At 61.3% G+C, this 12,116-nt stretch overlaps 1 protein-coding gene and 1 long non-coding RNA gene across 2 annotated transcripts in view; both read left to right on the top strand.

The window, feature by feature from the left end:
* PRRX2 (paired related homeobox 2) overlaps positions 1-8,319 on the top strand; it is a 36,777-nt gene extending 28,458 nt beyond the window's left edge. Inside the window, exons 2-4 of the mRNA XM_084899872.1 lie at positions 5,617-5,801; positions 6,690-6,868; positions 7,853-8,319. Of these exons, the coding sequence (XP_084755998.1) occupies positions 5,617-5,801; positions 6,690-6,868; positions 7,853-7,988 (500 nt within the window). The 3' untranslated portion in view covers positions 7,989-8,319. The remainder of the gene's footprint in view (positions 1-5,616; positions 5,802-6,689; positions 6,869-7,852) is intronic.
* Positions 3,833-5,253, top strand: LOC311630666. The gene is made up of 2 exons (XR_014796435.1): positions 3,833-4,015; positions 4,063-5,253. It is a non-coding gene; the product is annotated as an uncharacterized lncRNA (long non-coding RNA).
* Positions 8,320-12,116: the final 3,797 nt, after the last annotated feature.

Raw genomic sequence — 12,116 nt, 5'->3', positions numbered from 1 at the left:
TCCCTCAAGCCTGCAGAGACTTTCTGGAGCCAATCTGGCCGCGGGGCTGGGCGGGGCGGGGGCGGCGGCCTGGGCCGGTGGCTCCCTGAGGCCTGAGGGGCCACGGAGCACGGATGGGGCCCCTGGGCCCCCTCTGACCCCTCGGCCCCCTGCACCGTCCCCCCTCACCTTCCTTCCTGCGGCCTCGCTCCGTCTCCGGCCGGTAGCTGTAAAAGCATGTCAGCACCTCGGTTTTTTTGGAAATTAATGAGGTGAGACATCCTTGTGGGGAGGAGGGGACAGAGGCCGCAGCAGCTGACCTCCGGTCTGCCCCGTGGTCACCGCCTCGCGTGATGGCACCGGCTGCCTTTGCGGCCCTGTCAGGAGGCCCCGGACCCCGGAGACGGCCGGGACACAGGGCGGGCTCTGTCCTCTCCCCACCCTGCCAGAGCCTCCTCGTCGTCGGTTCCTTCATTTGTTCGTTCGTTCACTCAACACTCGAAACATATTGGTGAAGCGTCCACCTCGGGCCGGGCTCGGGGATGGGTCCCAGGGAGAGAAAGAACAGTGAGTTCCTGTTCCTGCCTGACAGAGGACCCCACACTCACCCTACAGTGACAGCGTGTGTGTGTGTGTGTGCGTGTGTGTGTGCGTGCACGTGTACGTGCGTGTGGGTGTGGGTGTGTGTGTGTGTGTGTGTGTGTGTGTGTGTGTGAGATCCGAGAAGGCTTCCCGGAGGAAGCGGTATGTCAGCTGAGACCTGAAGGTAAGCTGTGGGGGGCGGGGAGAAGTTGGAAGCCCCGGGAAGGATTGGGCACTGACTTCAGAGAGGGGGTGAACCCTGACAGCGGCCTGAGACGGCCCCCAGCCCCCAGCCCCCTGCCAGGGTGACCTGGTGCTCCCTCCACTGGGCAGAGCCAGAACGGCCCTCAGGAGAAGGGCTCACCCTGTTCAGATCACGAGGACGTGCCAGGGCTGGGCTGGGGCCGGGTACCTCCTCCCTCCTTACCTGGCAGGGGCTGCCAGGGGGGTGGCGAGAAGAGAAAGGGCCTGGGGTTTGCCAGCAAAGGTTCCCTGTCGCCGTGGGAGGCTGGGCGGTCCTGGCCCCTCTCGGGCCTCCCTCTCCAGGCCTCCCTCTCCGGGCCTCCCTCTCCAGGCCTCCCTCTCCGGGCCTCCCTCTCCGGCCTCCCTCTCCGGGCCTCCCTCCGGCCTCTCCGCTAAGGCCGTGGGGCCTCCTGGGAGGCGAGGCTGGGAAGTGGGCCTGAGGCACGGAGCCCCCAGAGGCACGGAGCCCCCCCTCTGGGCCTGGTCCCGGGTCCCTGAGCTTCCAGGCCAGAGGTCAGCTTGGCCAGAGATGAAAACAGCTCTCAAGCCCCTCGCATGGGATTCTGGCCAATGGGGGGCCTCCCGGGGCCCCCGGAGCCCAGGCTGCCTCCTCCAGAGGCCTCTGGAGACCACGTTCTCCTCCGCCCGCCTCCTTTCTTTCTCTCAGAACGCTGACCCGTCTCCCTTGCAGGCCTGCCCTTGGTCCTGCCCTGGTAGGTCTCACGGGGGGGGGGGCGCCCCCTCCTGGAAGCCCCCCTGGCCTGCATGCCTGGGAACTCCAGAGCATACTCCCTTGGTTGCTCCCTACACCCCAAGACCCCCCAGAGGCCCTCGGAAGCTCATGCACAGGGATGGGGGTGGGGTGGAGGGTGGGGGTGGGGGAGAAGGGCTTAGGGCCAGCTGCCCATGCCCACAGTCGGTAAGACCTGGGACCTGTGCTGCTCTGCGGATTCACATCCCAGCTCAGCCTTGACTGGCCATGTGGCCTCGCCTCTGTGCCTCAGTTTCCACATCCGTGAAATCGGGCTAAGTCCCCCATCCAGGGCTGTTAGGAGGTCAAATGTTACTATGACGGGTTAACGGTTCTCTCACCGCAGCTCTGCCTAAACCGCCCTCGCACCCCTGGGAGGGCCCCCTCACGTCTCTGTCCCCCGGAGGAGCGCTTGGGTCCTGAGATGCTGGGGCAGCGGCTGAGGATGCGGTTTGCAGAATTCCTGTGGGAGCCCTGCTCCCAGGGGCCCTTCAGGGGAACCCAAATCTCTCCCGGGAGGCCTGGGGCGTGGGGGAGGGGCGCGAAGCCGTGGCTGGCTCCTCGCCCCCCCACCTCGCTTCCTTCCTCAGACCTTCCTGCCGGCATGGCACGTTCTGCAGCTCCGAGGCCCCGTCCCCCCTCCCCCCGCGCCCCCCCCCCGCCGCCGGTGTTAATGTGTTAAATCCACATCAAGGTCCCGGGGACCCGCTGTTTATTTTTGTGAACGTGTTGGCAGAGATCGCACCGGGGGAGGGGGCGGCTGCTGATTCGGTCAGAATAAATGCTAATTAATAAAAGTTATTTATTTGGGTTGGAGCTTGCCCTGGCCCCGGGGGTCAGGCGCAAACTGACTATTTGAAGCAAAAACAAATAGAAGAGGGTCCCCCGGCAGCTTGAGAGAGGCCGAGAGCGAGAGGCGGGTTTATTTGTCTTGGGAAGAATTTGCCGCTAATTCCCTCCAGACCGTTTAGGCCCTTAAATTACACGGGATGAGAAAAACCCTGGGTGCGGGGAGGGGAGCGGGAACACTCAATTGCTTGGCCGAGAGCAGGGATCTTAAACGTCTCTGGCCTGCGGTCAGCGAGCGATCGGTACGTGTGAAATAATTGAATGGCAGAGCGCCTTTTTTCCGTTGTAATGTAATCGGGGACGGGGTAACGGGGTTTCAGGGAGAGGGAGAGCGTGGTGGGCCGCCCCCAGCCCCCACGTGTCTCTCCTGCCGGACCCAGCCGCTCCCAACGGCGTGTGAGCAGCCAGGGCACAGGCACGCGGCCTCGGCCTTTATGTCAATCCCAGGGGAAAGCAGGACGTTTGTAGAATGCAAGTAAGGTGGCCAGACGTCCCGCTTTTGGCGGGACAGTCCCGGTTTTTAAAAAATATATTTTATTGATTTTTTACAGAGAGGAAGGAAGAGGGATAGAGAGCTAGAAACATTGATGAGAGAGAATCATGGACCAGCTGCCTCCTGCACACCCCTCTCCGGGGATGTGCCTGCAACCAAGGTACATGCCCTTGACTGGAATTGAACCCAGGACCTTTCAGTCTGCAGGTCGACGCTCTATCCACTGAGCCAAACCAGTCTCGGCTGGACAGTCCTGGCTCCCGGCTCCTGGTGTGAGGTCTTCCTTTAGAACCAAGAGGCGCCCGCCCTGGCCGGGCAGCTCAGTCGGGCAGAGCATCGTCCGGATACACCCACGTGGTGGGTTCAATCCCCGGTCAGAAATCAGCCAGCGAATGCATAATCAAGCAGAACAACAGCACCCGTGTTTCTGTCTCTCTCCACCCCTTCCACGCTCTCTAAAACCAATCAATCAAAAATGTAAAAAGCATGCCGAAACCGGTTTGGCTCAATGGATAGAGCGTCAGCTTGGGGACTGAAGGGACCCAGGTTCGATTCCGGTCAAGGGCATGTGCCTTGGTTGCGGGCATATCCCCAGTAGGGGGTGTGCAAGAGGCATTGGATCGATGTTTCTCTCCATCAATGTTTCTAACTCTCTATCTCTCTCCCTTCCTCTCTGTACAAAATCAATAAAATATATATTTAAAAAAATGTAAAAAGCAAAATAATACGTTATTTTTTTACTTTTATTTTTTTAAATATATTTTATTGATTTTTCACAAAGAGGAAGAAGAGAGAGGGATAGAGAGTTAGAAACATCGATGGAGAGAAACATCGATCCAATGCCCCTTGCACACACTCGCCCCCACTGGGGATGTGCCCGCAACCAAGGTACATGCCCTTGACCGGAATCGAACCTGGGACCTTTCAGTCCTAACCGGTTTCGGCAATAATACGTTATTTTTTGAAAAAGTGCCCGGCGCACCCTTCCCGGGAGCTCGGAGGGGGGCCTGGGTGCTCGCCCACCAGTGAGATGCGGGACCTGGAGACTCTCCCAGGGCGCCCCCCAGAGCGGGGACCTCAGTGACAGACCACAGGCCGTCTTCCTGAGGAGCAAGGTGGTGAGGGGGAGGCCCCATGGAGATGGGCCGAGGCGTCCAGCAGACAGGAATTCCTCCCCCGCGGCTGCCTGCCTCAGTTTCCCCGTCTGTGAAATGAGTGGTTGGGGGGATTCAGTGGGTGCACCCCATCCGAGCTGCCTGGGCAGGAACTGGGAGGGCCGGCCGCTGCCGTGGAGGCCAGCTGGTCCGGGGGGCGCATCTGGGGCTGGGGGGGGGGGCAGCGCATGCTTTGGGGTGAGAGTCACGGCACCACACAGTTCGGGGAAAGAGGGGGTGGCTGCTTCCTGCGCCCCTCGGCAGGGCGGGCGTACGAAATGCTTTTCATCTGAACACGCTCGGTTTCGAATTGCCTGGAACTTCCCGAAAAAAGCCTGCTTTTCTGGCCGGAATCCCTCCCACGCCGGGAGTGTGCCCACGCCGAAGGGGCGCGGGCTCCGATGGCTGGTGTTCCGGAAGCTTCCGTCCCGCGTGGCCTATTGCTCATCGCCCCGTTGTCAGCACATGGGCCCTGGCTGCTGCGGTTTAGGGTTTCCTCCCGCTGGATGGAGGGGTGGGGGCGGGGAGGGCCATTCCCGTCCGTCGGCGCCTTGTCTTGGAGGGAAGGGGTGAGGAGTGAAGCCTGAGCCGGTCTGGGGGGAGGCGGCCCGCCGGGGCCCCTCAGTGCAGCCCCCGCCCCGCCGGCCCCTCCCTCTCGGCCCCGCGTGTTCGCAGGCAGGCTCTGCCCACGAGAGCTCTGAGCACGACTCTGCCGCTGCGGACAGTGTGGCCACGATCTGGGCACGTGGGGCCGTGTCCTGGGTGTCGAAGGGAATTTAGCAGCACCCCGGCCTGTCCCCGTTCCCTCTGGTCCTGACCAGTGTCCCCTGGAGGCCAAACTGCCCTCAGCGAGAGCCAGAGCCCCTGACCGGAATCGAACCCGGGACCCTTCAGTCCTCAGGCTGGCGCTCTATCCACTGAGCCACACCAGCCAAGACATGTAAAAATATATTTAAAAAACAAGCAAAAAGCCTGGCTGGCGTGGCTCAGTGGTTGAGCACGGACCTATGGACCTAGGAACCAGGAGGTCATGGTTCGATTCCTGCTCCGGGCATGTGCCGGGGTTGTGTGCTTGATCCCCAGTGTGGGGCGTGCAGGAGGCAGCTGATCAACGATTCTCTCTCATCATTGATGCTTCCATCTTCCTCTCCCTCTCCCTTCCTCTCTGAAATCAATAACTAGATATTTAAAAAAAAACACAACTAGCCGAAACCGGTTTGGCTCAGTGGATAGAGTATTGGCCTGCAGACTGAAAGGTCTCGGGTTCGATTCCGGTCAAGGGCATGGTACCTTGGTTGCGGGCACATCCCCAGTGGGGGTGAGGGGGTGCAAGAGGCAGCTGATCGATGTTTCTCTATCATTGATGTTTCTAACACTCTATCCCTCTCTCTTCCTCTCTGTAAAAATCAATTATATATATAAAACAAAACTAAAAACTCAATACGAACTGCTGAGCAGGTGCCTGGGTGCCTTGGTCTGAGCTCCGTGGGCCTGGCCGGTCTGGGGGGGCTTGGGGCACCCACGGCGCCGCCCTCTTCTGCCCCGCTGACCCCGTCCTCCCGCAGGCGAGTGCCCCAGCCCCGGGCGCGGCGCCGCCAAGCGGAAGAAGAAGCAGCGGCGGAACCGCACCACGTTCAACAGCAGCCAGCTGCAGGCGCTGGAGCGCGTGTTCGAGCGCACGCACTACCCCGACGCCTTCGTGCGCGAGGAGCTGGCCCGGCGTGTCAACCTCAGCGAGGCGCGCGTGCAGGTGAGGCCGCCGGGGGGCGCGCGTGCAGGTGAGGCCGCCAGGGGGCGCCGGAGGGGGGCACCCCGTCCGCTCAGGGGCAGGGAGCTACCGGGCCAGATGTTTAAGAGCATAAACACCTGAGGCCAAGCCCTGCCACCTACCGTACCAGCTGTGTGGCCCGGGGCACGCTGCCTGACCTCTCTGGGCCTCAGGGGCCCCTGTGAACTGGGATCACGTGGGTGTGTTTCATAGGCTCTCCTGAGAAGTGAAGGGGTTGCTGCATTTTTTAAAATTTTATTTATTTTTTATTTTTTTAATATATTTTTAAATTGATTTTTACAGAGAGGAAGGGAGAGGGATAGAGAGTCAGAAACATCAGTGAGCGAGAAACATCAACCAGCTGCCTCCTGCACACCCCCTCCTGGGGATGTGCCCGCAACCAAGGTACATGCCCTTGACTGGAATCGAACCCGGGACCCTTGAGTCGGAAAGCCGACGCTCTATCCACTGAGCCAAACCAGTTAGGCCATTTTTTTTAATTTTAAAAAAGGAGTTACTGCATCTGTAAAGTGCTCTACGCAGCGCCTCCCCGAAGTGGTTTGATAAAGTCGCTTTAGCGTGTTCCGTGTCCACCCGTCCCAGCTCCGAGCAGAGCACCCAGCATGCACCTCTCAGGACGACCTCACACAGCCACGTGCTCACTCATTCACCCTTCATCCATTCATCCACACGCCCGTCCTCCACCCACCTCACCCAGCCGCGGGAACCGCCAGCACCCCCTTTCAGATGAGGAAACGAGGCTCGGAGAGGGGACGCTGCCGGTCCGGGCTGGTACGGAGCAGGCACACGCCGGGCCCAGCAGGACCCGGGTCCCCTCACAGCCGCCGCCCCCCCATCCCTGCCCCCTAGGTCTGGTTCCAGAACCGCCGTGCCAAGTTCCGCCGGAATGAGCGGGCCATGCTGGCCAACCGCTCCGCCTCGCTGCTCAAGTCCTACAGCCAGGAGGCCGCCATCGAGCAGCCCGTGGCCCCCCGGCCCACCGCCCTGAGCCCCGACTATCTCTCCTGGACGGCCTCGCCCCCCTACAGGTGAGGGCGGCCCCCTCGGGCCGGGAGGGGCGTGGCCAGGGGTCCCCAGGGTGCGCTGGGGCCCAGGCTCCTTCCAGCACCCCCTGGCAGCGGGCACACACCGAGCGGTAGGTGGGCAAGGGGGTGACGTGTGCTCTTGGGTGTGCACGCGTGGGATTTGTAGGAGTATGTGTGTGTTGCTTGAGTGTGAGCATGTATGCACATGAGTGCATTTCCACATCAGTGTGTGCGCACGGTTGTGAGTGCACAGGCGTGTTCATGTGCATGTGCATACATGTGCACACGGATGTGCCGAAGGGTGAGATGACGAGGCCTGTCTGGAGCGGAGGGAAGAGCCTGCGTCGCTCTCAGGCAGCTGGAATCCCGCGGGATTTTGAGGTGCGAGAGCCCCACACCCTGTGTCCACCCTCCGGGCCAGAAGCTGGAGGCCTGGGACCATGGCCTCCCTGTCCTGGGGACCTGGCAGGGGCCCAGGGCCACGTCCTGGGGCAGCTCTCCCCTGGTCACAGCTAGACACAGGCTCTGAGGTGGGGGTGAGCGGAGGAGGGAGGGGCTGGGGAGCTGGGTTTGTTCCCACAACTCCAGGGGGCGCCATCCGGCCCTCAGTCTGTGAGCGGCTCTGCGGGAGTCTCGCTGTGGATGGCGAGCCCAGCAGTCAGTGCGGCACCGAGTCCTGGTGGTGCCAGTGAGGCCCAGTGAGGCCGCCTGACTCCCAGCTGACTCCCTGAGGCCCTCTACACCAGGCGTGTGCGCACTCACCCGTCCTCTGCACAGGCCCCGGGGTGGACGGCACCCAGGCCCTCTCTGGAAGCTCCTGGTGCCGTGAGAAACCCCCACAGTCCCCAGGTGGCCCCGTGCCCCGGGGCTGGCCGTGGGCACTTCTGCAGCCCCAGCACCCCATCCCAGAAGAGCAAGCTGAGGAGGGGAGCCAGGAGGCCAGGACTGAGAGCCACACCACAGGCGTCCCGTGTCTCTGTCCCCCAGCACAGTGCCGCCCTACAGCCCGGGAGGCTCCAGCCCGGCCGCCCCGGGGGTCAACATGGCCAACAGCATCGCCAGCCTCCGCCTCAAGGCCAAGGAGTTCAGCCTGCACCACAGCCAGGTGCCCACCGTGAACTGAGCCGGCCACCGGGACCCTGCCTCCCGCGCGGCGGCCGAGGCGAGGGCGGGTGCCCGAGAGCCGCCGCCTCCTGTCCCGCCCCAGGCCTGCTGGGTGGGCCCTCCCGGCCCTGCCCTCCAGCCCGGGCCCTGGGCCTCCCTCCAGCTCGCACCCTGGACGCCAGCCGGAGCCCAGCTCAGCCCCCTCGTCCACCGCCAAGACTTGGCCTGCGACCCTGGCAGGGGCTGGGCCGGAAGGTGAACGGGAGCTCACCAATGACCTCACTTACGTTGTGTATTAAAACCAAATAGCTTTTGTCTTTAAGAAATAAAGAATGGTTTACGCCCCAAAAGGCTGTGGGAGGGCAGCGACGGGCAGCCCGGGAGCCCTGCTCTGGCCCCAGCGGCTGCAGGGAGCCCTGGCCTGGGCCCGGCGGGGCCGCAGCCAGCAGTCAGCTGCCCCGTCTGCCGCTCCTGGACAGAGACTCCTTTGCCTGCAGATCCCGGGGTGGGGGTGGGACTGGAGGGCGAGCCCCGCCCGGACCCCACGCACGCCCCGGGGTTTCTGAGGCTGGGAGCAGGGCTCCTCCCCTCTCTGGTCAGGGCGGAGCCTGTCCCAGGGCGGATGGGACAGACACTGAGGCGAACTTCCTTGCTCTCGGGCATACTCAAAGCGTGGGACCCCGAGCATTGGACTGGGGAGGGGCCTGGACAAAGGGTGGGGTGCAGAGTGGAGGCCCCGGGCCCACAGGGCAGAGGAGCGGTCCTGACAGACAAGGCCCCCAGCAGGCCTCTCCCAAGGCCGAACCCGCCTCCTGCAGAAGGTAACGGGGTGAGGGAGGACACGTGCCTCCGGCAGAGACACCAGTGAGGAGGAGCCGCAGAAAACGGCGGGGTGAGGGGTGTCTGCAGCGCCCGGCCCTGCCCTCCGCCTCCCCCGGGGGGCGCACCCGGCAGGGAAGGTCATGGCCGGTTCTGGAACCTCGCCCGCCCAGGAAGGAAGCACGCCCGACCCCGGAGGGCGCAGAGCGGGTCAGCCCGCCTGGCGGTGGCCCTCCGGTGACATCGTGGTCACGCCCTGGTGGGTCGATCCATAGGTATTGGATCTGCCAGCCTGCACCGCCTCAGAGTGCCCCCAGGGCTCCCGCTCCCAGCCACAGGCTGCAACTAGGATGGCCTCGGACATGACCTCAGACAGCTCAAAGCCTGGCGTGGGGATGGTCCCCATTCTGGTTCTAGAAGGAATGGGCGAGGGCCCCTCTCCCTGCTCCCCGATTCAGCCCTGACGGTCCTCCTCGCACCCCCTGGAATGCTGCCCCGAAAACAGGCCCACCCGGGGGCTGCCACGCCAGGAGACCCGGGGCTCCGGCTGAGGCCTGGAAGGCGGTCCCAGGAACGCCAGCTTCGGAAAGAGCCGGGGGCCTGTTCCCACAGCGGCCTGCCCGCCTGGGCGCTGGGATGTCAATGTCATTTCCTCCCAAGCGCTGCAGAAAAAACAAACGGCTTAATTGTTTACACATGTTGCTCCGGGGCGCTGGGGGGCGGGGGTGGGGGGGGCCCTCTCTGTAAGAGAAAATATATGCAAACATCGCTGTCGCGCTGCGGCCCTAATTACAGGCTGAGTGGGAGCGTCCTGGGCGCCGGCCCGGGGTCTAATTTTCCATGAGGAGACGGGGCCCACGGCTGTCCCAGGCCGGGAGGCCAGGCCGGGAGGACTCGGAGCTGCTCTCCGCGGCCCCTTTGTTCGGGGGTTTGAAATAAAGGAACGTGAGTTGAGAGAGAGACTCTTGGGAAACCCAAACCCCAAGAAACGAAGACAAGAGCTTTGCCTGGCGGGCCTCCTCCTCTGCCAATGGGGACAGAAACCCGAGCCACTGCCAGGGCTGCTGGCACGGCCCCTCCACGCACGGGGGCCTTGGTGTTTGTGGAGGGAGGCCACACGCAAGGGTGGAGTCTGAGGAAGTCAAAACACTCTCCGTCCAGGGGAGCCTCGCACATTCCCTGCCCGGGGACTCCCGTGGCTCAGGGGCTCGATAGAATGAAGAGACTGAGCAGATGTCATTAAGGTCCCTAATCAGTGGACTTTGACTTAATCAGAGGGAGACGATGCTGGGTGGACCTGACCAGGTGAAATCATATCAGAAGGTCCAGGTGCTTCCTTCTGGTGCTCTCCGGCCGGTCCCGCAGGCAAACAGCCCGCTGTGGGCGGGGTGCCCGCCGGCAGCGGAGCCCCCAGTCTTACACCACCAGGACCTGAGCTCTGCCCACAATCTGAACGGGCTTAGAAGGGGACCCTGAGCTCCAGGGAGAGCTGAGCCGTGTGAGACCCCGAGCAGAGGACCTACAGGCCCTGCAAGGTCATACCCGGTGTTGCCTGAAGCCACTGTGTTCGTGGCAGCTTGTGACGCGGCACGGGACACTAAAGCGGTGGGCGCGGAGCCTGGGGTCCCGCCTTGGTCACGGCCCCGTTCTGCCCGTGAACCCCAGACCCTCTCTAGAGGGGACGAGGCCTCTGCCCTAGTTATCTGCCAGGCCAGTCACAGCCCCTGTCTTCCCTCCTTCCAGGCCTTTCTGCACAATGATGACCTGCCCTCAAACCCAGCCTCGATCTGGCCCCTCCTCTGCCTCATGCCTCCCTGGCTCCCAGGACATTTCCAGGGGGTCCTATCACCAGTCCAGGTTCCCGAGGCTCCACCACCTCTCCCTGTCCATCCTTAACCCCCTCCACCCGTCCCCAACCCCAGACTCTTCAGACACCCCTCCCTCTGCTGTCCCTGCAGCAGTACCTCCCGCTCCCCCTCCTCCCTGCCAGGGAAGATGCATTCCAAGGAGCCTTACACTCTAGTGCCAACCTCTTAAAAACCCAAGGGGAGTCCTGGCCGGTTGGCAGACACAGCCAAGGTCGGGGAGATGTGGGCCGTTGAAGAGACCCATTCAATGTTAGGACTTCGTATGGGAGCACAGAAGGGAAAATGCTATTACTTTCATAATCAGACTTTAAAAAGTGAAGCTAGCCAGGACCGGTTTGGCTCAATGGATAGAGCGTGGGCTTGGGGACTGAGGGGTCCTGGGTTCGATTCCTGTCGGGGGCATGTGCCTTGGTTGCGGGCACACCCCCGGTGGGGGGTGTGTAGGAGGCAGCTGATCGATGACTCTCTCTCATCGATGTTTCTAACTCTCTGACTCTCTCCCTTCCTCTCTGTACAAAATCAATAAAATATATTAAAAAAAAAAAAAAAGTGAAGCTACTCTAGTCCTGGCCGGCACAGCTACCAAGAGGAGCATCCTTGGTGCCCAGGTGGCCACGGGGCAGGAGCTCCAGGGGGCAGCGTGGGCGACGGGACCCCCTCACCTCTCTCTGTAGACGCTCAGACACGGCAATGTATACACGCCTGTAACACAAACAGTGGAACAGTGTGAGTACGTCATGTGCACATATGTAAATACCAGAGGCCCAACGCACGAAATTCGTGCAAGGGGCTCAGCCCTCGCAGCCCCGGCTCCGTCCTGAAGGCTGCCTGAACAGTCTTCCGGAAGGTCATCCAGATGGTCGTTCTGCTGCTTGGTGTTTCCCCGAAAATAAGACAGTGTCGTATATTAATTTTTTCTCCCAAAGTTGCTCTAGGTCTTATTTTCAGGGGATGTCTTATCTTTCCATGTGCTAGGTCTTATTTTCGGAGGATGTCTTATTTTCGGGGGAACACGGTAGCTCTTTATTATATAGGATAGCATGCACATTGCATATACCATGCACACATACCCTGAGTGGCCAGATTATGATGATCTCTGAACGCATAATAATCTGGCCACTCAGTATACGCCGTATTTTTCCAGCGTATAAGACTTTTGAAACGAAAAAAAGTCAACCGAAAATCGGGGGCAAAAGACCAAAATTGCACAAAAATTACCTGCAGATCTTGACGGCAAAATAAGTCATTTCTTTGAAGTGGGGAGTAGTCTTATACAGCGAATATAGGCCTAAACCTATGTTTTAACTGTAAAATTAGGGGCTCGTCTTATACGCCAGAAAATACGGTATTTGTATCTCACATGGGCACCAAAAGTATTCCAGACTTTTGCCGGAGATCAACCACCTATTTGCCCTGAGCTTTCTATCAGCCAGTGCAAAGAGGAAGACTGATCAGGTGCA

This window comes from Pipistrellus hanaki, assembly GCF_964339955.1.
Source record: "Pipistrellus hanaki genome assembly, chromosome: 11".
Lineage (NCBI taxonomy): Eukaryota > Metazoa > Chordata > Mammalia > Chiroptera > Vespertilionidae > Pipistrellus > Pipistrellus hanaki.
Note: the sequence above shows the minus strand (reverse complement) of the source record. Positions and strands in the feature narration are given on the sequence as shown.